At 36.9% G+C, this 26,934-nt stretch overlaps 1 protein-coding gene across 3 annotated transcripts in view; it reads left to right on the top strand.

Annotated features, from left to right (window-relative positions):
* Positions 1 to 26,934, top strand: part of SLC4A7 (solute carrier family 4 member 7) — an 88,079-nt gene that overhangs the window by 34,160 nt on the left and 26,985 nt on the right. The window contains exons 3-9 of one of the 3 annotated variants that reach the window (XM_080609757.1): positions 11,125 to 11,268; positions 13,263 to 13,398; positions 14,384 to 14,544; positions 16,211 to 16,399; positions 19,205 to 19,561; positions 24,961 to 25,076; positions 26,406 to 26,563. In XM_080609757.1, the coding sequence (XP_080465883.1) occupies positions 11,125 to 11,268; positions 13,263 to 13,398; positions 14,384 to 14,544; positions 16,211 to 16,399; positions 19,205 to 19,561; positions 24,961 to 25,076; positions 26,406 to 26,563 (1,261 nt within the window). Of the gene's footprint in view, positions 1 to 11,124; positions 11,269 to 13,262; positions 13,399 to 14,383; positions 14,545 to 16,210; positions 16,412 to 19,204; positions 19,562 to 24,960; positions 25,077 to 26,405; positions 26,564 to 26,934 lie in introns of all 3 variants that reach the window. The other 2 variants (XM_080609756.1, XM_080609758.1) reach the window with 2 other exon arrangements.

The raw sequence follows: 26,934 nt of genomic DNA, 5'->3' as shown, positions 1-26,934 counted from the left end.
ATTTTACAGCCAAGATGAAATTCTAGGAATAAATCACTGATGAGCCCTATTGATGATGTGCCCTGTTTCCCTGTTTTCGTCTCTGTGCATGTTAATAAATACTCACTGCTATTCAAATCTCACAAAAAAGAAAAACCCCACCAAAAAAACCCTAAACAATTAAAAATGCGTGAAACTTTCCAAGGAAAGTTTGCTTCTGAAATTGTAGGTTTGAAAAGATGATTGCTGTCAGTGAGTGATTTCCCAGCATGAACGATGTCAAGTTCTGCAGAATCAAAACTCAGGAAATTGAGGTCATAAGGGAGATGTTTATTTTGTTTTCTGCAAGTTAAGTATCATTGTGAGTGTGGTCACGCACTTTAAACACCAAGTGTCTGAACCGCTAACAGTGCTTCTAGTTCCATGGTAAACTATGCAGTCTGCAGTCAGCTAAAACATTATGGAACCCTGTTAGTCTTTGTTATCTTGACTCAGGATCCTGCATTTAGCAACAAAAATAGCATTAAGCTAGTTTCATATCGCAAAATCTGAAATCAAATACTTCATGTAGGATACTGACTTGAAAAGGAAATAGATTGGGGTGAAGATTCACAGATGCCAGAGGAAAAAGCTACGGAGATCCGGTATTAAAAATCTTGTTTATTCACCTTTCACATAACTTGTTCTGAAGCTTAATTAACATTTGCAAAATGCTAGATGATTATCAGTAGATTCAGTATTTCCTGACACCCTACTGCTTCCAAACACTGGAGGGCCATTATAGCACCAGTTCCTAGCTGAGAAAAGTTGATTTAGGTTGCTGTCACATTTTCTTATACAGTTTGTTGTGATTAAAGTTGTTTGTTGCTGTTGCAGTCATATTCTTGAATTATTCCCTTCAGCCTGTTACTGTTTTCTGTCTTTTACTGGTACTTTTGTTTGTCTGACTGTATGTACCATAAGCCTGGTGAAGTATCTTAAGCCAGCAGATAGTGTAACAGTCCTCACACAGGAAAATAGTAAGAAAGATCTCAGCAGCTGAGCACCCCAAACGTATTTGCCACACAGATGGATGTGTACCAGTGCTGAGCAGAGGAAGGAAGTGTGAATATGAGGCTGAGAGGTACAGTGGTGGAGGCTGCAGCAATGCCAATTTAGATAGAGTTGAGCTGTGGTGAAACCACCGCTGTGTCTGTTTCTGCAGTTAAATCTTCAGTGCATATTTAAGCTGTCTCCTCCTTCATTTCCTTCTCTTGCTTTTGTCTGGGAGAGGACCCAGAAAAAGAATGTGTGTGATATGCAGGGAGGCAGGGGTTAAGGGGAAGCAGGCATTCAGCTTGAGTAGTGTGCCATGTAGCAGCATGAACAGCTGTAATACCTCAAATACCAAGAATGACATGGGAACTTGCAGCCAGATCGCTTCCCCAGGCTCTTCTGTAGCACATTTGCAGGAGTGCTTCAGCTAGTAAAACACTGTACTTGCATAAAATCCTGGATGGGAAGGCAGGGGGTTCAGGCTGGTAGGGGAAATTCAAACATTTGTATTGCTGACTATGGCAGATACCTATCTTAAGGTGAAACTGAGACTAATGTTTCATGAACAATTGAATCAACAGCTGTTGAAAGGAGGAGATGAGGAGATCTCGCTGTCTTTACCTTGTTCTTAGCCCTGCGGCCTTATGTTTCCTCTGGCCACCTCTCTTTGATGTGACCTAGACAGGGGTTGTACAGAGGTTAAATAACTAATAAGCTATCTAACAAGAAAAATGTATTCCAGTAGGTTTATTGCATATCAGCTTCAGGTAGGCACATATTTTTACACGTAAGTGGGAATTATTTTGGTGATGACATATTTTTTTTAGTATCTTACATATTTGTAAGAAAATTGTACCTTTTTTTTTTTCTCAATGGTAGAAGGGGGAAGGGAGGGCTGGCATGTGTTTTGACCTTTTCAGTGGAAACTGTTCCAACATAAGAACAAGAGGTCTTTCCTGTGCAGAAGAGAAAGGTATGTAAATAGTTCTTTATGACTCTTGGTTATCTTCACTGAGTTTCACCAGAAGAGATTCTTTAGATTCAGGTTGTTCTAGAGGATAAATTAATGTGAACTTACAGCTGTTTGTTGATGAGATCATTATTTGTAAGCTAGTATGTTTAAAGTAGATATGTGGGATTTGAGGGTTTGTTTTTAATTCTGGTATTAAAGTCTTACAAGGGGAGAACTAGAATTGTTGCCTGCAAGCAGTAAGAAACCTCTGGATAGTGTTAGTTTTCATTACTAACTTGTGCATGTTGTCTTGTAGGCTTAGGAGGACCCATAGTCAAGCATTAGGTATTGTAAGTATGTTAAGACCCGAAGCTGTTTCAGCCCAGTCTTCCAACTAGTTTTTCTCATGACTTGAAAAGGAGTTCGAGGAATTTGGAACCTTTCCAGAAGTGTGTGTTGCTTCATTTTCAAGGAGAGGCAGCTCAGTCATGATGAGAGGCATCCCTGCCCAAGGCCGTGAGTTGGAACTAGATAATTTTAAGGTCCTGTCCAGCCCTAACCATTCTGTGATTCTATGTGAAGCACCAAACCTTTAAGAACCAGAATGGACAGATGATGCTTAACTGCTTTAAAGCCTGTACAAACTAATGTTAATTGGTTTGATGCTGTAGAAGGCATAATTTTGCTACTAATACTATAGCAATTTTTTCTTGGTGGTGTTAGTATTTGGCTGCTTTCTGGAAATTTTGTGATGAAATATTAATGGAAAGAGGGCCAGATGCTAAAGGGTTTTGGAGCCAGGGCGTCTCAAGTTCTGCATTCTATTTATGGTGGCTGGGAAAGTGTGATGCAGATTGGGAGCAACAGTGTTTTGGTTTGAAAGGTTAGGCGCAGGCTACTTATTTCGTAACTCTCTTCCTCTAAGAGAGATGGATGGAGATGGTAATCTGCAATTGTGGGCAGACTGCCTGTATACTAAAGAAAGGTACTGCTCTTTACTGAAGCTCTAAGACCTTACTTTGAAATAACAAATGTCAGTTTACAGAAGGGCTAGAGAGGGCAATAACATCTTAAAATAACATTTTTAAGAGTACCTAATGTTCTTAACTTGATGCCAGACTCTGACTGCAATGAATGAGATTAATAACAAAGGCAGGAGTTGGAAGTAAGGCAAGAATATTAATGGCAGAAGTGTTTCATGCCATCTTATAAAAGGCATTTAGTGTTAAGAACCATGTTTATGGAAAGCTTTCTTAAATCAGAGTTGATGTTTGGCTTTATATTACCATATTGCCAGGATCTAATATGTAGCTAATTTTCCACCTTGATTTGAGGATGAATTTACTAGATGCAGTTAAAAGTAAAAAGGTTATATTTTGTTACTCTTAGCAGACCAGTTACAGAGATAGCAGAGATAAGGATTTTACACTTAACAAAAGTCTTGTTCCAGAAACAATCTGAGGTCAGTTTTCTGTGGCATAAATCCAAAAACCAGTTTTCAAGAATTAAGATGCTTTAGTAGTAGCTACTTGAATCTCACACTATCCTGTTGCAGGTGTGAGTAGTGTTCACATTTCAAGTGACCCTACGATACCTTGATGGTTAGAGCCTTATATTTCCTTTAAGAAAACAGCAGTGCATTTCAGTTAATCTTAGTTGGTAAGGACAGATAATTAATCTTGCAATTTTTTTTTAACCTTTAGAAGTGGAAATTGTAGGTCTAAGTGGAAAACCTACTTTGCGAGTGTTCTGCAATTTAATGTGTTATAAGTAGTATGAAATTGTTTCAATATTATGAAAGAACTTTGGAGAACTAAGAAAACTTACATGTTGACTTGTGGTAGAATGTACTGCTAAGACTTTCAGTTTTGAGGTGTCAGATTTACTATTCTACCCTTTAAATGCATCTAAATTGTAACTGTTCAAAACCCCATGAATAGTTCCTGTAAATCTTGTAGGAAAACATCGTGCAGGAGCAGGTGAACACAAGTAATGCAGCAGGACATTGTAGCTGCTGGCACTTGAAGACTGTGCTTAGTATTTATGTTTTTATGTTCTGTCATAGACTGTACTAATTTAGGCAGTACAGAACAGGTTTCTTAGCATTATCGTACTACAGAATGAATATTCGAACCTTTAAGAGACCCCCTTACTGGTCTAGAAAAGAGCCATGTTTAACAAAAAAAAGAATTTTGAAATGCTATTTCTCATTAAGTTGTATTTTTTTATTTGGTCAAAAAGTTGAAAAATATGATGGGCAGCTACTTCTGAAAGCAAAGATAATTTGGGATGGTCATTAATGATTCTTGCAGACCACCTTTCATCCAATGAATTGGAAAGATCATCTTGCCTGCTCCTTAGTTTGAGTTGAATTGAGAGCAAGCAAAACTGTATCTGTTAAGATACGGTAGAGTTAGGTATATGAGGCATGCTCCAAGACGTGCAACTTGAACAAAATGTTCACTTGCACTAGTTGTGCTGGTGCAGGATAAATTGTTTTGTCCTTGTCATTCAGAAATAAATGTTACCTGTGGTCAGCCCTTCTCTAGAAGTCACAAAAATAGAGGATGTTTTCCTTGTATGATTTGTAATGCAGTCTTGATTAAGTGTTTGGAATTAGGCTTGCACTGCTGCACCTTCATCATGTGTTGAAAATTTAGTTATTGTTTTTTTGCTATGGAAATCCTGCATTATACAGTTCACAGGTAAATTCCTTAGGACTTTGTATCCTATTAATTTAACACAGTTTTCACCAAATCATTAGGGTTGGAAGGGTCTTTTGGAAATCATCTAGTCCAACCCCCAAACTCAACAGGGCACCCAGTGTCTAGACACAATTTTCAGTGTTGATGTGTTGTAGGTTTTGGAGGCAGGGGGTTATTTCTGATTTCTAGAACATTCTTTTTGGAAGTTGCTTCTGATTTTGACCAACGCAATACTTTGAAATTACTATAATTTTTGAAATTTTTATTTGCATGTTAAATTACTTGCAAATCACTGGAAGGACATATTGTAAGCTCCTGGCAAGTGAAGCTTAATAGAAGTTGCTTGAGGTAAGAGACTTTTTAACATTTTTACATTATGAGACTTTTTGATGGTAGCCTAACAATAGCCGAATATAAAAAGCATAGACTAGTGCACCTCAAAATTCGTATTCTTTAGCTAGATAATAATTGTATAAGCTTTAAAAAAATTAGCAGGTTTGATACTACTGTTGTCCTCCTCTTTGAGGGAAATTACTTCTTATTATTGAAACAGAACTTCATAAGTGTACTTGAGACACTTGATTATTTCTTATTTGTGGAATAGTCCCAGCAGCTAAGAAGCATTTCTGCATGCCCCAGTTGATGAATGGCTGTTGACAAGATGTTTTATCATGCTAAAGAAGATGATAGCCAACTTCATAATCTTTCTGACTGAGTTGGGACTGAGTAGTAGTATTCATACTGAAACTGAGTCAACATTTTTGTATCTATTGTAACTAATGATTTAGAATAACAATAGTATTACTATTTTTATTTTTGCTTTAAAAACATATTGTAGGTATGTTATATAAATCATTGTGGTGTGGTTTTCTGTTCTGCTCTAAGGAAGATATTCTTGGAGAAGAAAGCTTTTGTCCTAGCTTTTTTCCCCCCTTTATTATTTTGAAACGTAATGTTTCTGTTCTGACATCATCAGGAATTTTATAAAAAAGTAACTAACTGCAGTTTTATAACCTGACACATACATAAAATGGTTAGTCAGGTAGTATGGTCATAAAACTGAAGTTTTAATTGGAAGACCAAAATTATATTAAAATAGCTTACATTCACTTTTACGACGTTCATTTCTTAAAAAAAAAATTTAGTGTTTCTTAGATGTTTTGTGTGAGAGAAGTTCATAAAATAAGCTGTTTACTTTGAAATACTTGGTTTGTCTCGCACAAAGAGCTTTTGCATGAATATTAAATTGTACATTTAATTGCAGTTGAATTGTGCTAATAAATTGCATTGAGCTTATTTTTGTGTGTGCAAGTATTTTCTGTAATGTAACGGGAACTAATCCCAAGGCATGACATGATAAAAGATTTCAAGTGCTTCCTACTAGGGTAACGTATCTGGGGATGTGAGTTAGAAGACATTTGAATAGCTACTTTTCCCCCCCATTTTTATTGTCTTCAGGAACAGATTAGGATCTCTCCCACAAATCCGCCATTTTTTTTTTTTTTTTTTCCATACTGGAAAGCTCCATGCTGGAATGAGATAGATGATGACATTAAATAAATAAATAAAAACTTTATTATAAAATTAGTGATTTATCTTCAGATTATTATTTGAAGATTTTTGAAAAAGTGATAGTTATTGCCACTATGTTTTTGTCTTCAGCAGACTGTTTGTAGCCTATGGAGAAGATGGAATTGGACTCTTTTTGGAGGTGCACAGTGAAAAGGGCACCACACAGAAAGCAGAATATTAGAAGTGCTGCTTGGATATTAAGATATTTGTTTCATGTACTCTGTTGTTATATGTTGAAACAGGTTGACCAGAGAGGCTAAAGAGTATCTATCCGTACAGATACTCAGAGCTTGGCTGGTTGTCATCCTGACTAACCTGATCAAAAAGATGGCTTCAGCTTTGAAGTTGGCTATACTTTGAGCAAGATCAGGCCAGAAAGCCCACCTTCAGATGTCCCTTACAACTGTAGTTAATATATGATCTCTGCATTTCAAATTTCTAAGTGACAGGATTTGAGAATTCACATACATAGTGATTCTCTTTGCGCTCTTTTGTTAACATGGGAAGAATGTCCTTCTATGAAGCTTAAAAGGTGTCCAGCTAATAAAATGATGGTTGGAAAAAAGAAAGTTCTGTGTGGAATTGTACTTAGAGGGTTGCCACATCACAGCAGTTTTCAGGTACATGGTTTTGATCTCTCTCAGACTTTAGAAGTGTTCTATTACTGGTTTCTTAGGGGCCTTGGGGATAAATCAGGAATCTTAGAACATTTTCTATTCTGCCTTTTTTATGGGACTTGATATAAACTGACTTTTGGAGTAAGACCAACCATGTGATAGAGCATGCTCCTAGCATTAAAATTTGTTTCATACTGGTAAGGCCCTTAAGTAGTAAATACTCTTGGTGGATTTGAACAGCTAAGCTTGGATAAAGTCATGCTAGATTAAAATGAACAACTATCTCTTGAGATTTGTATTACTAAATTTAGTATCAGGCTGTTTACGAATTGTTGGTTATTGATTTAAAGTAATTCTGTAACAAGCTTTGCTAGAGAGTGGTATTGTGGTACAGATGTTCGTGTGAATAAAGCTTTGAAGGTCATATAATTTCAAGCTTTTAGAAACAATATTCAAGTGAAAGGTTGTGTTCTTTTTCAGAACACTGATGCTAGTAATATAAATTCCAGGCTTTATATGGAGTTAGCATTTTCTCCATTGCTCTTGTACTACTTGCCTTTCTGGCTTTCTGTGGCCAGGGTGAAGGTCTGTAAGGTGTAAGTTTTCTCGCCAAGTTCACTGGGAATGAGAGGGTGGGAAAAAAAATTCCTTGGTTTTTGTTTTGTTTTGATTTTCCTTGTAAATTGTGTTTCTAAGTAAACATCATCTGCGCATCTGCAAACATTAATAGATGCCCTGTCTGAAAAATGCAACTTACGGGAACACATGCCTGCTCAATACAGCTGTCTTTATTCTTAGAGGACTTTTCAGTACTTTGCTTCGTGTAATTAGAATTAAGGTTAAGCTTGTTCCAACTTTTATTATGCGGTTTTGCTCTGCCTTTCACAGTTGCAGATATCTGTAACATGTTTGTGGGTAATCGTGGTAGTATGCTGACCAGCAGTAGGTTTGGATTTCATATGTAGTAGTGGAGATGTCTGTTTATGTGTGTCCATGGTGCCAAAAAGAGGTCTTTTCCTTAGGGAACAGCTGATGCCTTCATAAGCTGTTTGCAACAGCCAAACTTTCCTTGGTTAGTCTTGTGTACTGACACCCCCCATGGTTGCTCTGAAAAAGAAAACAAAAATAATAATTCAGCGGTTCTTTTTCATCATCAAGTTGTTTTGTTGAAGTTATTCTGATATTATGACATTGGATTGTGATGCATTTTACCTAATAACAGCTGAAAATCATCTTGTTTGTCAGCACTTTACATTAGACCCAAAATACAGTTGCAGGTGTAGCAGTCTGGTCACTTTGCATGTACAGAAGTGATTGGGGGAAGGTATTCTTGGTTCGCATTTCCTTGCAAGACAGTGTCCATCTGAGGAAATAGCTGTTCACATGTTCACTTCTGGGCAGCATGGGCACAGAAGAGTAGGATAACCTGTCTTTGTCCTGGGGTAGTGAGAAGGCACTTCCTTTCACGTTTCCTTCAGGAGCTGAAAGTAATCCTGAATGTTATGGACTGGCTGCCCAGGCTGAGGGCTAAGTTGGAAGAACCTATTAAGTTAAGTGTGCCTTGGAGTAGCTGGGAGACATCTGGACATAGAAATAACTGAGAGGCCAGTGCATTTTGGGTAGGAAAGCAGTTTGCTATGGTCACAGGTTGTCTGAAAACATATTTGTTCTGTTGCTTATTTCAGCTCTATTTTCCTTAGCTTTTTTCCTGTCCCTTTGCAACATACCTGTTCCTCTCCAACTTTTCTACTTAAAATAATGTTCAGTCAGACTGCTGTTTTGCTAAAGGGCATAAACTTCTTGTCTGGTAACACAGAATTCTCTATTACTAGAAATACATTTGAGCTTCTCTTAGGAAAAAAAGAGTTCCTGCAAAAAATCAAACAGTTTGACAAATAAAACTGTGTATGTGTAACTATATATACAAGTTTAATACTTGCTAATTCAGTACGTAAAACAAAACAAAAATCCTAACAGGGATGATAACATTTGCAGTGAGTGGTGGGTCAGTCGGTTGCTCCTGGCAGCTTTGAGTGGGATGTGGTGAGTAATGCATTGAATTTTTTAACCTAGTGCTTTTGCTTTCCCTATATATAAGATTATTTTATCATGATGGCATCAGTAACATGACCATTGTTAATGGTGCCAGCTAGTCATATTATGTATCAAGTACACTGATTTATGTTTAGGTGTCACATTTGCTCTGCTTTTCTGGGAATTGCATTGTGCATAGTAATTGTGGAGGGTGGAGGTCAGGCTGCCTTGGCAGGGGCTACGTTGTCTTGTCAGAAGAATCTCACAAAAGAAAAGTCTCTGTCTATAAAAAGTACTGATGAATGCTTCAGCAAATTGATGTCTTTTCCACTCTTACATGTAAACAGATAGGTTTTAAATTACCTGATTTCATATTTGGTCACAGTGCTAATCAACTCTAATTAAAAACTAGTGTTGGAAGTCTGTCAAGAATCAGCTGTTTGTAATTTGAAAAAGAATCTTGACCAAATTAATGAAATGCTGAACTTACTTATGCATTATGATGGTCCAGAGGAGGGCCACAAAATTGATCAGAAGGATGGAACACCTCTCCTATGAAGAAAGAGTGAGAGAACTGTTCTCCAGGTTGTTCAGCCTGGAGAAGACTCCAGCGACACCTTATTGCTGCCTTTCAGTATTTAAGGGGCATATAAGAATGATGGGGAAAGACTTTTTTGCAGGGCCTGTTGTGACAGGACAAGGGGTGATGGTATTAGACTAAAAGAGGGGAGATTCAGGCTGGATGTGGGGAAAAAATTCTTTGCAGTGAGGGTGATAAAATACTGACACAGGTTGCCCAGAGAGGTGGTGGATGTGCCATCCCTGGAGACATTCAAAGCCAGGCTGGATGTGATTCTGGGCAACCTGATCTAGTTGGAGATGTCCCTGCTCATTGCAGGGGGGTTGGACTAGATGAGATTTGATGGTCCCTTCCAACCCAAACTATTCTGCAATTCTGTGATTATTACTGAATTTTGTTTTATGAAAGTTTTGTGTATCTTGGGGTTTAGAAATCGTTTTACTGGAAAAAAGTTTCTCCGACAGACTTTTATGGTAACAGACATATTGCCACCTCTTTTTTTTCTTTAAGGCTCTGTAATCACCCAGTTTTTTTCAGTATCCTTAATCTAGTGTATGTGCGTGCATGTATGTGGTGTGCAGTCACAAGTTCTGGACCCCCAGGACTTGTCTTCTATAAATCTGCTGAATTTGCATCTCTCTAAGAGCTGGGAACCCACTTCCTTTTCCTCTTTTTTAATGTCAGTTTTCTGTGATAACTCTTCTACAGTATGAAACAAAGTATTTAGTGTTAGCTCTAGGCTTATAGTTAATTTGTCTCTTCCTGAGATTGTTTGTTTAAAAAAGGAGTTGAAAAGGTTATTGTATATGCTAACTCCATTACAGGAAACATGGTAGTAATATGTCCATAACAGTCTGCTGATGGATTTCTTTTACTGAGTTGTTGATGCTAGCATTGCCTTAATGTGAAAGGTCAAAGAAAAACCAAGATGTTCAAAGTATACATTTTAAATAGTAGCATGTATTAATTTGAGAATGTGCTCCCTAAATTTATTAAAAAATTCTAGAATAGAAACCCTCTGCCACCCACACCTGACCTTCTCTATAAGTTATTTGATATTTTGGTGTATGTTTGCAAGTACAAGTTCCTTTAATGCTCCTGAACTGATACCAAATAGTTTAGTTGAACATCAGGTTCACCTGAGTGTGTCCTATGGTACTTCAAGAAATACTGGCACTTCATTCAAGCAGAGAGAACTCCTTGCAGACTCTAAATAGTGGGTAATTTCTTAATGAAGTTCATAAACCGAATGAGGAGATTACATCTTGCCATTATAAGGACTATCCTGGTATGAATCCCTTCAAACAGGAGGAGTATTATGTTATTTCTCTGCATTGCCCTGGTGTTTATCAAGTAGCTTCTTTCAATGTTACAGGTCAAGCTCGTGTTTCTATATTACTAGTTTCACAACTAAATTCTTAAATTGAGCCATGTTTTTATTCAGTTTATTGGGGATGAATATAGCACCAGTTCCTTGGCACTGAGGAAGGACAGAAAGGAAATGATAATATTGGTTCACTAAAGGTAATTTTGCCAAGTGCTTTTGGGTTTCTTTTTTTGGCAAACTCCGTGTCTTTTTGACTAAGGCACTGAATTTTGGTAGGAAGTGGTTTTTTGTTTAATTGTTTCCTTTTAAACTTTCTTGAAAAGGCCACAGAGCTGTGTATATTGGCGTTCACGTCCCATTTGGAAAGCAGGGCCGTCGACGGCACAGGCATCGTGGGCACAGGCATCACAAAAGAAAAAAAGAAAAAGAAACTGACAGAGAGGATGGCAGAGAATCTCCATCTTATGGTAAAAAATCTGTTGTGTCAGTTCGTCATGTCTTTTGAAAATGATATTGTAGTAGCTACTCTATGCTTAAATGGTGTCTGTTTTGTGTTTTCTTTTATTCTCACTAAAGTTAATGTCCTTCTGTGTATGATCAAGCAAGGATTTTATGGTTGTGTTTTATCTAATTCAGAAGTTGTTGGACTTGTTCCAGCTGTCTGCATGAATGTTCAGCAGCCTGTACTGATTAGGTTAGACTAGAGCTTCATAATACTCGTCTGTAGCATAAAAATGTGTTTAAATTAGACACCTTTATTCAGATTATGTAGTCTTGTCTTATTCTTCCTCTGTCATTCAAGATTTTCAAAACTATGAATATAGCTGCAAAGCAGCATTTGCCATACTAATTTGATCAATGAGCTGTTAAAATATGTATTTCAGTCATCTTACTGTTCTGTCTGCTAAGTTTTAAGTTTTAGACACCACACCCCAGCCCACCCCTAACCCTCAAGAGATGACAATTTTATCATATTCTCTGAAATCAAATTATTTGGCAGTACTCTTAGTAATGTCTCTTCAAGACCTCAAATCCTCTTTGAATCCTAGAGTGAAGAATGAGAAAGTTACAGTGCAATGTTCCATCAAATGTGGAGCTTCAAATGCAGACACCATGCTGTTCGCTGTCACTTTTCTATGACTAGAGCCATGTTCTTCATAAAATTATAGAATAGTTAGGGTTGGAAAGGACCTTAAGATCATCTAGTTCCAACCCCCCTGTCATTTAAACATGACACACTAAACTGTGTCACCCAAGGCTCTGTCCAACCTGGCCTTGAACACTGTCAGGGATGGAGCATTCACAGCTTCCCTCGGCAACCCATTCCAGTGCCTCACCACCCTTTCAGTAAAGAACTTCCTCCTTATATCCAACCTAAACTTCCCCTGTTTAAGTTTGAACCCGTTACCCCGTGTCCTATCGCTACAGTCCCTGATGAAGAGTTCCTCTCCGGCATCCTTATAGACCCCCTTCAGATACTGGAAGGCTGCTATGAGGTCTCCACGCAGCCTTCTCTTCTCCAGGCTGAACAGCCCAAACTTTCTCAGCCTATCTTCATATGGGAGGTGCTCCAGTCCCCTGATCATCTTTGTGGCCCTCCTCCGGACTTGCTCCAACAGTTCCATGTCCTTTTTATGTTGAGGACACCAGAACTGCACACAATACTCCAAGTGAGGTCACATGAGAGCAGAGTAGAGGGGCAGGATCACCTCCTTTCACGTGCTGGTCACACTTCTTTTGATGCAGCCCAGGATACGGTTGGCTTTCTGGGCTGCGAGTGCACACTGCTGGCTCATGTTAAGTTTCTCTTTGACCAACACTGCCAAGTCCTTCTCCGCAGGGTATGGAATCTGAAACTAAGGAGTTTTCAAATCTGAATGCTGTGACAAGTCTGCTTTCAACATTCTCCTGCAGTTCTTAGTTTTTTGTCCATCTTCAAAACTTCCCCTTCCAAATAGAAATTATCATTTGATCTTATGTTTGTAGAAACAATCAGCTGTAGATCTTAATTGATAATGAATGTTGTTTGTATTGAAGAACTCATTTCAGAATTGAATCTCAGCCCTTTAGTTAGAGTTTACAGCACAGTGATATCATTTATTCTGTTCTCAAAGTGAAAACAAGGTTTCTAGCCGTTCAATATATTAGTTTTTCACTTTTAACCAATTTTGCTGTTGATGTTTATTTTCATATTGTTAATCTATAGAAGACGTAAAAGTACTTATGTTACATAAACATAATTTTCCAGATGTTTTCAGAAACAAAAATTTTAAAAGGGCCTCCTTTTAAAGAAATGTCCACATTTCTTTAGAAGAAGAGTAACATTTTGTTACTCTTCTGTCTTGAAGACAATATCACACTACATATTTCTAACTGAGAGCAGATTTAACTGTTAAATGGTTTTTCTTCCATAATAGAAGTATGACTTCATTTAATTGTTCAGTTTCTCCTTTTCTTCAAGACACACCATCCCAACGAGTGCAGTTTATCTTGGGTACTGAAGATGATGATGAACACATTCCCCATGATCTCTTCACTGAAATGGATGAACTTTGCTTCAGAGATGGAGAAGAATATGAATGGAAAGAAACGGCTAGGTATGCTACAAGTAGATTGTTTCAAAGTATATCTATCTTTGCCTGGTTTTTATTTAAAGAACTGCAAACCAGGTCTAAGTTAGAACTATAAGAGTTGTTCTCTCAATTCATGCTTAGCAAAACAAAACTATCAATCTTGTTCTCCAACTCTGGAAGGAGTATGGTTTCAGTATGGTTTCCCAAGAGACCCTCAGTCTTAACGGGTGCTGTGTTGACTTTCCTGAAATTGATCATGCCAAGCACTGTGAAAGGTACAGTTGTGTTTAGGTATAAATACAGGTATTCAGCCATGGAGCACAGTATCTGCAATCTTAGAAAGCTATTTGCTCTATTATTGCTGATATATTAGAATTGGATATTTCCGTACATTCTTGGGTAGTATTTGATTAATTTTTTGTATGAACGTTACAGCCACAATTATTTTTGGCCTCTATTGGTCAAGTAGCTTCCTTCTACATACACGTTTTAGTAAGTTCTTCTGTGTTCAGTACTTCTCATTACTGTATTGCATGCTGACTTTTGCATAAGTTCAATTTATATAGTGCCTGTGAGTCTGGATCAGTATCAATTTACACTTACACATATTAGTATTACCCAGCTCTTCAATGTCTCACATAGCGCCCTCGGAGGCTTAAACATGGTATTGTATTGTTTCAGACAGCTTGCCTAAAATACCAAAGAAATTGAGATATGGAAATCAAGTAATAAGGCACAAGCCCACACTGTTCACAGGAACTTGTGAATAAACAGGTATTGTTCAAACCAAAAGAAACAAAATTGGCAAAATCTGAAACAGCTGAGTGTGGTTAAAAAGCCTGATAAGATACTGTGGCTGTCAGTCATTTGGGATGTCTTAAAAAATGAAAGCTGGTAGGAGCTGATGGGATTTTCTGTTTCTTGTTGTATGGAGCCACAGGGAAGAATGGGATTGATTGCCAAATTGTGTGTCTTCCAGGAGAAATACAAAGATGTGTATGTGTTTCAGGTGGCTGAAATTTGAAGAGGATGTTGAAGATGGTGGTGATCGATGGAGCAAACCTTATGTAGCAACTCTGTCTCTGCACAGTCTCTTTGAACTGCGAAGCTGTATTCTTAATGGGACGGTCATGTTGGACATGAGAGCAAGCACATTAGATGAGATAGCAGGTTGAAGCAACACTTTTTACAACTTATTTTATTCCTAAATTTTAATCTATAACTTGAGATGTTTTTATAGTGTCTTTATATGTTCTTGAAAATCCTATATTGAGGAAACAGGTATGTGCATGCTTACTGCAGTTTTCTTCATCTGGTCCTACAAATTTTACTCACAAGGAACTACACTGCATGAGTAGGACCTTCTTTATTACATATTTTGGGATGAGGCCCAGAATTTCTCTGTATGTTCTACTTCCTGAATGTGTTTTTTGTTTTTGTTTCTACGGATGAAATATAAATATCTGCTAGAGTATTTTAGGACTTATTTGGGCGCTTTAGTACCATGATTATTGATCATAATTTGGGTGATGTTAACTTGATGCCATTAGTGCAGTTGACTGTTGCACATCTGGGTTTTGCTTGTTTTTCCACCTTTTTGAAAGGTGAGCAGAAATAAATTTTGTATGTGTTGTTTGACCTAATATGTTTGGTGTCCTCACTAATCATCACATGGTCATTTTGGATATTATAAAATCAGCTTTGAAGACTTTTTAATATAAATAAAAATATATAAATATAAAATTGACACAGATACAAATATAATCTGCTTAGGCTGCGGGTGTTTAAACTAGTTTTTCATAATTTTCATGGTATCTTTTGCTACAGGTACCACACAGTGGAATGCCTTCTTGGGAATCACACTAGGCTTAGGGCTGACCAACACGTATGTGAAGGACAGGGTGTTTTGGCATTAAAAACTCTGGCAGTGCTTGAAATGTGTCCTTGTTTTATCTTGAAGTGTTTGAAATTCGCTCAGGATATTTATATTCTCTTCCTATTTTCCTGACTTTAGTGAGCGAGAGTGTTCAATACATGCTTTTTAAAAGTAATTTTTTGGTTTATAATTTACTTTTAATTCATTTCTTAAATTAATAAAAATGACAACAAAAAAGGCAGCTGTAAAGTCACACCATGTGTGTTTCCAAACATGCAGGCTTTCTTTCCTAGCGTGAGCGTATTGCTTTCCCTTCTGAAACCTGATGTTGTTTGACGGCTGAATAGCTAGTTTTAGATGATGTTAGTAGCTTTTATTTCACACTACTTGTAAAGCATCATGTGAATCCCATGATATTTGGTAGAAAGCTTCAAGAACATAATGCATCTGAAAATGATGGAGGAGTTAGGCAGTTCATCTCATTCTTTAATAACTTCCACTTTTATATAGTTGTATACTTTCAAAATAGGAAACACTAGGTTAGGACTGTCTTAAGTCTGTTCTTCATTGTGTTTCTGTCTCTGTGTGTTCATTTTCTACTGAAGGGTTGTTTAATACATAGATGTGTTTTTTGGAAAAGGAGTCACTGTTGAAAGTTGAAGTAAATGACAGTGGACTATAAAATATTAAGTAACGTATTAAAATGATGCTACTAGCAAATTTTATCTTGGATCTGCATGTTGTGCTTTCCTTAACCTCACATTTGCTTGTTTAGTGAAATCTTTGAAAATGTTTTGTGGATTCTTGAAGATGACTTTGCTAAGGAAAATACTTTTCTTTTTACATAGATTGCCCTTTTTTTTTTTTTTTTTAATTATTATTTGATGCAACTGCACTTCTTGAATGTAGTGGAGGAGTGATTTGATAGCAATGTATATAATTTTTGTTGTTATTATGCAGATATGGTTTTGGACAACATGATTGCCTCTGGCCAGCTGGATGAATCCATAAGGGAGAACGTGAGACAGGCTCTTCTGAAAAGGCACCATCATCAGAACGAGAAAAAGTTCAGCAATCGGATTCCCCTGGTTCGGTCTTTTGCAGATATAGGCAAGAAACATTCTGACCCTCACTTGCTTGAAAGAAATGGTGAGAGAAGTTGTAGCATCCAGTTTGTTCTAACATGTTAAATAATATTCTCACTGGGAGATGAAGGAAAACTCGGTAATAGCAGGAAAGCGTTTCCTTCTTGATAAGTAAGCAAAGAACTAATGATAACAGTGCGTGCTATATGTAGCTGTGCTTGATGTTTCCATATATTTTTGACTTCACTCATTCTGCTACTGCCTGTATACATAGCATGCATTAGTGTTTTGAAGTACAGAAATAGACCTACATTGGTCCTAACGTTTCTTAGGATATGCTCGAATGAAATGTGTAATCTTTGAGGTATTTCAGCATCGTGGCATAGCTTTATGTTTATCAGATGGATCCTACTTGTTTATTCAGTCTTTATACTAGGGATTTGTTGTTGTGTCGTGAGTTCAGTGATGCTGACAATTGCTGTGTTTTAATCCGGTATTAATATAACTAGAAAAAGTTCACTGTGCTAATGGTGGAGAAACTACTTTTAGCTGGAGAACTGTTTTTTACCTTGTATTCTAGAGAGGGTTTAATGGGGAAGAAAGGAATCCAAAACCTAGGAAGCTATTAGCAACCTTTTTTATAGGCTGTACCACTTCTTTTATTCAACCAGTTCCTAAAAATATGCTGGAATATTAAAATATTTACTCTAGATATCCAGTTGCAAAGTCCAAGTGGCAATATATACTGCAGAAAAGCATACTTTATTCTTGTATTTCTTATGGCCACTACTTCAATTTCTGTCCTTTGTTTTCTTTTTGCTATGCATTGACATGCATACTATTTCAATGGAAATTTTTTAGTCTAGTGAAAACTTAGTACAGATTTCATGAATCACTCCTTGAAGTGAGATTCCTTTCCTGTCTTGAAAGATGCTTAATTACTTACATGTTCCATTTAGTTAAGTGCTGGTTGGGAGGGACTTCTCAGTTTGGTACTTAGTTGGATTATGCTCCAGCAAAAGACCCGGCTTGTTGATACTTTGTTAGCTAGTGCATGTATGATGCATGCATAAATATTTCCATGATAGTTTTAGAATTATTTTTTCTAGAATGAAAATACAACTAATTTATATAAGAACATAGTTCCTCCTGTGACTTCTGACTTCCCCGTTTTCTTCAGCAAACATGAATTTTCACATAGAAACGTGGTTGTACCTATCCTTGAATACTTGTATCCCAAACTGTAATGCTCAGAATTTTGTATTCAAGGTCTGTTGCTTGTCAGTTCCTTTTCATGTGTCACTTCCATTTTCCAGTGTATTTTATTCCTAATACTGTTCCCACAACAGAATATTGGATAGATGCTCAAATAAGAAACCAGTATAACATGATTAATTCTTTGCCAGCGTGTACCAATTTACTTTTTCTTTATAATCCTATGGTTACCCTCTAATAGGCTGGTAAACCAAACCAGTTTGGTTTGCATATGTGCATAATACCTTTTAGGGCCCTTATTACACCTGTGTGTTAGGATATCTCATTTTCATGATTCATCACAGATATACTGGCAGAAGTCTAGTTATTAATGTAGTGATTAATGTGGATAAAATCAACCAGTTTGCTGGTCCCCTTGTCTTTACTGTGCTGCGGTTTTAATAGTTGATCTTTGAGGTTTTTGTTCTCAATTTAAATCAAGTTTGTATCTGTAGGATCCACTCTTCCATTGTTGGAGGGGGGGGAAAATGTATGTGACTTTTACCTAGGCATACTTTCCATGCCTCTTCCTTGTAAGTTATTGTAGAGTTGTTCAACGTGTCAGTCTCTGTAGTGCCTAGTGTAAATGTGAGACTAAATGTGTCTAGTTTGCTGTTCCCTTGCTTGATGGTGTGGTATGTGAAAACAGCATGTTTTTGATTTCAGGGATTGTAGGAGAAGTAATCAGTACTCTGCTTGAGGAGACTGCCATCCCAGGAAAAGTATTTGTGGTTTTGTGAGAGGAATGGTATCGCTAAACCTTCTAATGGAAGTACTGATATGAGGATAAACATTCTTTTCCTGTTTAATGAAGAACTGAAATCCATTACAAACTTAAATCTGAGGGCAACATGACAAGACTATGTTCTCTTTATATGAAATTAGAGGGACAGTGAAAGTGGATAGGGCAAGAAAAGTAACAGTGAATTTTGGATCATGATTTTATGCAGTTTGGGAACTTTGGTAAGTCACAGCAAGAAGAAATGCAGAAGGGATAATGCATTTCCTCATGCCCTCTTCAAAAATACTTATTGAGACTACAGCTGACTAGAAAACTTATTATTAAACCTAAACTTTTATTGGAAGACAGTTGCATTTAACATGATTAGATATGCTTGATCATGTTCATTTTGAAATATTTCAATTTTAAAAATAAGTTTTTGTATATAATGGGTACAGTTAACTGAAGTCTTGTAATGTTTTGGCTGCTAATGATTTTTTTGAATGTAGTTTTTGGATGGCACTAAAGGTAGCTGCTGTGCAATGTGGAATAAGAAATCCCTCCAGGAAAATTTAAAGAGTCAGTTTTAAGAGATACAGTTTTCTTTTTTTTTTTTTGTTATATTAAAAAATAATACTGACTTTAAGATAATATCTTCTCCCACATATCTTTGCCATTCTAATTAGTATTATTGGTAATTCTTGAGACTTTCCTGTTGTGTGAAATCAGATTTGCTTTTTTCAATTGTCTTATTTGCATGAGTATGACTCTTTTTGCCCATAAACCCTGCAATTTACTATGTAAATTGTTAATGCATATTTGTGTCTGTGTTGTTTTCTAGTGTGGCCCTGTTCTAAGCCTCATGGTGTTTCATTTGTTTTATCTTGGGGGAAGGCCTTTCAGCCTCCCGCCACTCTTTGCGAACAGGTCTCTCTGCCTCAAATATTTCCCTGAGAGGAGAAAACCGTTTGTCAGTTCTTCTCAATTACCTTCTTCCTTCTTCGAGAGCTGGAACCCCGTCAGCCTCAAGGTGTACAACCCCTATAACTACCCCTCAAAACACACCACCCTCCAGTCCTACCTGCAGCCACCTGCCAACCACAAGTGCCCAGCCACTGCAGGGCAAGGAATTGCTGGTGTCACCTGCCAGTGATGATATTCCTTCAGTAATAATCCACCCACCTGAGGAGGACTTAGAAGTGCAGGAAAGCCATGAAAAGAAGACAAAGGAAAATACTGACAAAACACCAGGCAACTATTGCAATCTAAGCTGTCCGTGTGTGATGCTGTCTGCATCTGGATCACTTGCATTGTGATGTTTTTGGCACATAACTTTGGCACAAAGGAATATGTGATAACTGTTACTTTTGCCTGCATGTTTTATTTATTCTCAGTTGTGACTATTTCCTTGTTTGGCATTTTTAACTTTTTAGCTTTTAACAAAAGCCAGCAAAAAAAGAACAATGTTTAATTAACCTTCATTTGTGTAATTTAAAGAAGAATAATGTTTTTAAAATGTAACATATAAGCAAAATGTCAAAAATGGTGGCCTTTTCCTTTCACTCACCTACAGTCCGTGTCAGGTTTTGCTTTGCTGGGTTTTTTTGTCAGTGATTGAGTTAGTATTTTAAACCAGTGTTTGATATCCTCAGAGCCGAAGATGTAGTGAAGTATTAGAGATGAATATGAAAAGAATTAGGGAAGATAAAATTATCAGTGATGTTCCTAGCTTACTTGTATCATGAAGTCTTTAAGCAGTTTTCTTTTTGCTTTTGTTTTTTTAAAAACAAGGGCCATTAAAAACAGTGGCAGTTTATGATGAAACTGGCAGGTTCAGTTCATCTAAAACTGTTTTCAGGTAGCTATACATTAGTGCTCTGCGTCAGTATCTGACACTTGATCATTATTTTGTTGTGTTAGATACGCAAAATATGGTAAGGTAGGTAAGCGTAGGTTTGTAGATCAGAGCTCAGCAATTTATTAATTTTTTGCCTTGCAAAGCTATTGTTCTTTGCATGTTAAAAGGTATGTGGATGTATAGGTAAGTTGAAAGAAAGGATGGATAAGTTCTGACAGCTTCTTTAGTAGTTTTTCCTAAATATTTAACTTGTGCATTCTGCATGCATACTGCTATGCTTCCTTTACTTTTGCAAAATTATCACTTATTTGGAGACTTCAGGATTCTTCTAGATAGATAATGGTTTTAAGATCATTTCTTTTAGCCTTTAAGCTCCTCCTGGGGGTGGGGAGGGTTAGGGTGTGGGGTGTTTTTCTTGGTTTCCTTCTTCACTTGTTTAACAAGTAAGAGCACACTTGTATCTAGCAGTGAAAACATGCTGACAGAGAAAAGGCTGTGGTTATCTCTCTTCACATTTTGCAACCGAATCACTGAGAAGCAAAGAGCAAGCGAAGTTGTAGGCTGTCGTATTGAGTTGGAGTAGGGGTCTATCTTTACTTAAATTCAGGAAAGCAAACAGAAGGCTCTTTCACTTCTTTATGGGAAAATACAAGAATTAAGATTATTCTCTCTCATGGGCGATCTTTCAAAGGTAATAAAAAACCAGAACTAAACCAGCTGTAATCAGTCATCCAGTTCTTACTTTTCTACTCATCTGACAGGATGACTCATGCCAGCAAGGTCTTTAGAACCCAAGAGAAGGCAAACAAATGAAGATCAAATACTTGATGCCCTAACATACCACTAATAGAGCTTTTTGATACCACTAACAGAGCTTTCCACCAGAATCTCCAAGTCATGTTCAAATTACTTTTGTGCCTTTATGTTTCTCATAAAGGAAGAATCTGAAGGGATGATTTCCCAGTTAATCCATAAATGAAAGTCTTTCCAGAGAAAGATGAACACCAATAATGATGGAAGACATTTTTGTTTTCTGGGTTTTTTCCCCCCTTTTTTTAATTCAAGAAGTCGTCTGAACAGAGAGACACATTTTCTGTAGACTTGCCTTTGAAGACATTCTCAGACTATGACTTTGGGGCTGCAGTTGGACTAATCTGATTATTACTTCCTGGCCCTGCTGGGTGCACTATTTCTGATACAGACCAGGATGCTGCTGGTTTTCTTGGCTGCCAGGACACAAGCTGGCTCATGTTCAGCCAGCCTTCAGTCAGCACACCCAGATCGTTTTCTGCCAGGCAACTTTCCAGCCACTCTTCCCCAAGCCATTGGTCCATTCCACTATAAGTTACGGTTTGTATTCCCTCTCTAGTAATTTAGAATATTGCAATCTGAATACTTTTTCCACATCTGTATAATTGAGTTTGCCTCCTGTGAGCATTAGGAACCATGTTAATTTTGTAATAGGTGGTTTTCTTCTGTGTAGCATTCATCTATCTTTGACCTTGTGCTATTAAGACTTTATTTTTGGTCTTTATAAATAGCTGGAAGGTTACTGAACTTAATGTGAATTACTGTAAAAGGATGGAAGAGGGGGGCCGCTTTCAGTCTACCGCTTTTCATCAACCGATCATCAGTCTGTAACAGGTCCAGATATTGTTCTTCTTTTGTCATCAGTTGAAGAACAGCTTTTGTTTTCCCATCTTTGAAACTGTTGATAATGAATTCCATAGATAGAGCTAGGAAGAGGGAGAGCTGTGTGACAGCTGAAGGTGAACACTCTTAATTCCCCAGTATCATTAAGCTTTCTTAATGTCTGTGAACAAGAGCAAAGTGTCTTGTTTTAAGAAGTCTTTTGGTTCACTGATAAATGTACATTAAAACTGAGTAAGATAATATTTAGAACAGCTTTGCTTTTACAATAATAACATACTGAAAATTGTAATTCAGAAAGTTGTACATATTTGTCTTCTAAGAGCAATTTTAATATTTTTCACATTAAGGCTCATAGGAATTTAGTTTTAAAAATTGATTTTTATTTCCTTAAATACAAATATAGTGTGAGTTTGTATTTGCAAGTTTTGTGTTTCATAAACTTTGCCTATATAAACACAATTATGTTTGAATAATCCTGCTTAGGTGTTGAACTGCTCTTATTTCCTTGACGTATTTATTTTTACCTGAAGTAGAGAAGTGAGGCAAATGTCTGTATTATTCTTGCTTTCTTTTTCCAGTAGATAACGTCCATTAGATTTTTATGATCACAGTAGTAAACTAAGAGTAGTTGGCTAAAAAAAATGCACATGACCTTTAGTGAAGATGTAGTTTTCAGTATTTAACTTGAGTGATCTTAGGGTGTTTTAATCCAGACTTATTCAAGACTTGATCAACTGTTGTCTTTCGAAGGAGACAGGTGGTATATCTGCCCAACTAGCAACATCAAGAAGAGAACTGTGTATTTTTAAAGATCCCATTGGTGGCTTTAGGAAAATTAGATTAATTTCTCTGTCTTCAGTCCAGAAAAATTACTAGGTAGACTTCCTTTTAGCAGTAGCCTTTGAGTTTGTATCTACTGAACTGGAAAGGAGAAGAAAAGTTGTTCCATTAGTGAGAGATTTCAGTAAAAGTATTTCACAATTAGAGGTGATAATATCAGACTGATTGATATACATAATGAAGCAGTATCATATGGAAATGCTTGATCAGGTCTGAAAACTTAGTCGTCTTCTCATGTGAGCAGAGCAGTCTGTCCAGCTGCAAGACTAGCAGAAGGAAAGCTATTTACACGTGGTTTAAAATCAGAAGGATGTTCTTGTATTGGTGCCAAAACTTGTGAATCTTGACTGTGACTGGTTGGAGAAATTTTGAAGGCAAACCTTTTAGAAGAATTGGTATCACTGAAATACATTAGTGTATGCTAATGTGTAGAATCCTTATTTTCTATTCTTCTCTTTGGTTGTCTATCCACATTTTGTTCTAGTCTGCTTGCTCTTGCTCACAGAGCATTTGTGTAAAGGGCAAAATGATGCATTATTGTTCATCTTTCATCAGTTACCTTTATTGTTATATGGGGGGGGAACGTGAAAAAAGTTTGTGTGTATCCACTTTCACATTACGCTCTTCTGCAACAACTGCTTAATATTTCTGTTCTATTTCTGGTCCTACAAATACATTTTAACATCAACTCTTATGCACTTAAAAGGCTCTGAACAGCTGATTTCGCAGGTGATTGGTTGCTGTTAGTCATTCTTGTGAATAACGCATACATCTTGGAGCAGGAGGGTAGAATTGTGACTGCTTTGTTGTTTTTTTTTCCCTAGCTTACTTAATGTTGTATTTCTAGTGTTAGCTAATTACTTGTGCATGTTAGGATTCACAAAGAAAATGACAGCTTACTAACTTCATTTGGTTTTTGCTTCAGGAAAAGCTATCCACACCACTTACATCCCTATGAACTGTAAGAATGAAAATTAATGGTAAAGGCTTGGGCCTGCATGTTTCTTTGATATGATGGCTCTTTGAATGAGGGTGTTTGTTTTTGGTGGGTTTTTTTTTTTATTTATTTTTTTTTTTATTATTTTTTATTTTTAACTGAATTAGAGAATCAAAGTTAATTCGGTTATCATTTGAAATGCTCAAAAAGTCAAATTACTGAATTATAAACACAGATGGATGCAATTAGTTATGCAGTAGTACTTAAGATAGAACAATAGCCAACAGGTAGCCAAGTGAGGACTTCAGTTTTATCTTGACTTGAGTGATGCTTGGCCTAAATACAAACTTTCTGCATGTAATACAGTGTTGAGACTTTTGCTCTTTGTCCAATGTGGGTTTGAAAGCATGTTAAAGCATGATTTTATCGCCATATCTTAAAGGTCTAGTGTAGACAAGCAAGGCCAAATGCACTTTTAGTGCATGTTAGACTGGACAAGTAAAAGCTCTGTGCAAAAGATGGGATTTGGGCTTGGTTATGCATGCCTAGACCAGCTTTTAAATGTTAGTTGGGAAGGGATAGCCATGGCACAATATGGAATTCAGGTGTACGAACACCTGGGTTATTTGCCTTTTGCACCCTTAATGAACCAGGAATTCACTGTTGCTAATAGCATGGCAAGCTACATAAAACAGTTTTGTCTTGAAGCAGGTGCCAAAAGGAAGCTGTATGTTTAATAGCTTCATTGCACATGCCTCTTCAGCTAATGTGTTAAGAGACACCATCTCGTATAGAAATATCTGGTGAGGTCAATACTTGGAGCTTTGGTTTGTAGATGGGAATCATGGTTTGCAAGCTGTCTATCCTTCATGTAGTACACAATTTATTTGTGCAAGTTAGTTAACTACTGGGGTAGTGTTCCTTGTAGTTGTAATCTGTGGCTTGCCAAGGCTTTTACATTTGAAATAACTCCTATAGAGAAGACTAGGGAGCAGAGGTGTCGCTTTTTGTGTTTGAGGACTTCTAAATATAGCAAAGATGCTGTCTGCTGTCTACTAGAGCAGTTACGATTAAACGTTCAACAGTTGTTATTTTTTTTCTGCACTTAAAGTAGCTCTTATTTACTGGTGACTGTTCTGCAAATGGCCATCATTTGGGCAATACTTACATTTTTTAATGATGTCATTATTTTGACAACACAGTGACTTGTTAATGTTGCATTTATGATACTAATGTAGGCCACCCTTACTGAATAACTTGCACATTTGCTTTAAGCAAGCTGCCACATTGAGTGTTGGTAATGTCGAATACTTGGTTCACTTTGTACACCGTTTTGAACTTGCCCCTTTTGTTTTAATTTAGGGCTGTTAGCATCTCCACAATCAGCACCTGGAAATTTAGACACTGGGAAAAGTGGAGAGGTTAAAGGTACCGGGGCAGGAGGAAGCAGAGAAAATAGCACGGTTGATTTTAGTAAAGTAAGTAACCTTAATGTTTAGCACAAAATAACTATGTAACAAAAAATGTGGTTATAACTTCCCTCTTATTTACAACTAAGAAACATATAGGTACACACGTGTAAGAGTGTACACAAGACATACGTACTTAGCTGTAACTTGTATGTACAAGTGCCACAATACAGTGTAGGCTAAACATGTCAAATGTATTTGAAAGCCCTCCCAGTGGGACGGAACTTTGTTTCCTTTGATCTTTTCATTATTATGGTAACTTCATGAGTACAGTTGCTGTACTTTCTCATGCAGAGGGAAGTATTTTCAGATTTGCTATAAAGACTCTTATAAAAACAATATTATAGATAGTGTTGTAACATTTTCCCTAGGACAGACTTTCTGGGATTTTTTTGTAAAGAGGGCTTTGAAAGGAAATTTGTTTTGTATGTTTTATGAGTTTGCTGTAGAAAAGTTATTATTGTACATCTTAATCATTAGGAGCATACAATACCACTTTCTGAAGGAAATCTTGTGCCATACTGTAAATCCTTTGTGTTTCTTTCATAATTTAAATTTTCTGGGCAAGTTCCATCTGTGAAACACTACGAAAATTGGTTAATTATGCTTAAGGAAAGCTAACTTACACCGTAGTTCACATCTAATCCTGGCAGGGGCCATATATTCCTGCTTCTCTGTCACAGTTTTTGTTTTTGCTTGGCGTGTCCTTCTGTACACCTGCCTTGTCTCCTGTTGGGCAGAAGTCAGCCTCCTGGCACTGTAGTTGTGGCACACTTGGTGTGGGACTCAAGAGGCCACCCGTAAGTTCTCTAGATAGCCATGTAAGTGCTGCTTGTGTTTATGTGAACAGAGTTCATGTGCTGTACCATTTTCTAATGCTGTTCTATAATTACTTACAGAAACGAATGTCAGTATTTTTAGCCATCATATTCTTCATGAATGAAGACAAACATACAAATTATGTTTCAAAATTATGACCTATTTGAAATATACAGCTGTGAAACAACTGTTTGCATTCTAGAAACCATGTGTAATTACATGAACTCTCCTTAGTTAATTTCGTGTGTAGATTTTATTATGTCCTATCACAAAATGTTTGTTATGATAAGCAATATTAGAAAGGTGGTTTTGCAGTTTGGAGTCTTCTAGAATATGGTAGGTAGTAGTAATTCTGACTTCTAGAAAACAGTTTATTAGTTGACTGCCTGACGTTTTCTGCATATGTTTGTCTTTTCTGTACTGTGGGATATATAATTTGCCTTTGTAGCACAGATGTCTAGTAAATACTGATAAACTTATGAAAGGGAATAAACACTTGTTTCATCTTTGTATGAATAGGTTGATATGAACTTCATGAGGAAAATACCTGCAGGAGCAGAAGCGTCAAATGTGTTAGTGGGAGAAGTAGACTTTTTAGAAAGACCTATTATTGCTTTTGTGAGGCTCTCCCCAGCTGTGCTGCTCTCAGGTCTCACAGAAGTTCCGGTTCCTACACGGTAAATAACTGCTTAGAAAGTCTGGCTTTACTTACACAAGATGATAATATTTAACATCTCAAAAGTTATACCTTTTTATACCTACTGTATTAAGCTCAAGAAATGTAAACTTTTGTTTAACATGATGTCAGTCATTTGGTACCAAATTTAAAGGAATGAGATCCACCATAAAGTCTCTGAATGTGTTAAATGTATATAATGATGCTGTTTTAAACAAGTGCGGAAGCTGAAATTGATAGTTGACCTGGAGTAAAAGCAGTGAATTTTCCAAACTTGTGTTGCCATTTTAAATATCAGTATGAAGATTGCTATAGATCCCTTCAGCATGGCACAGAGTGGCAGTGAGAAAGAGTCCACAAAGTCTGAAAGTC

The sequence above is a fragment of the Psittacula echo genome (assembly GCF_963264785.1).
Source record: "Psittacula echo genome assembly, chromosome: 2".
Taxonomy (NCBI): Eukaryota; Metazoa; Chordata; class Aves; order Psittaciformes; family Psittacidae; genus Psittacula; species Psittacula echo.
Note: the sequence above shows the minus strand (reverse complement) of the source record. Positions and strands in the feature narration are given on the sequence as shown.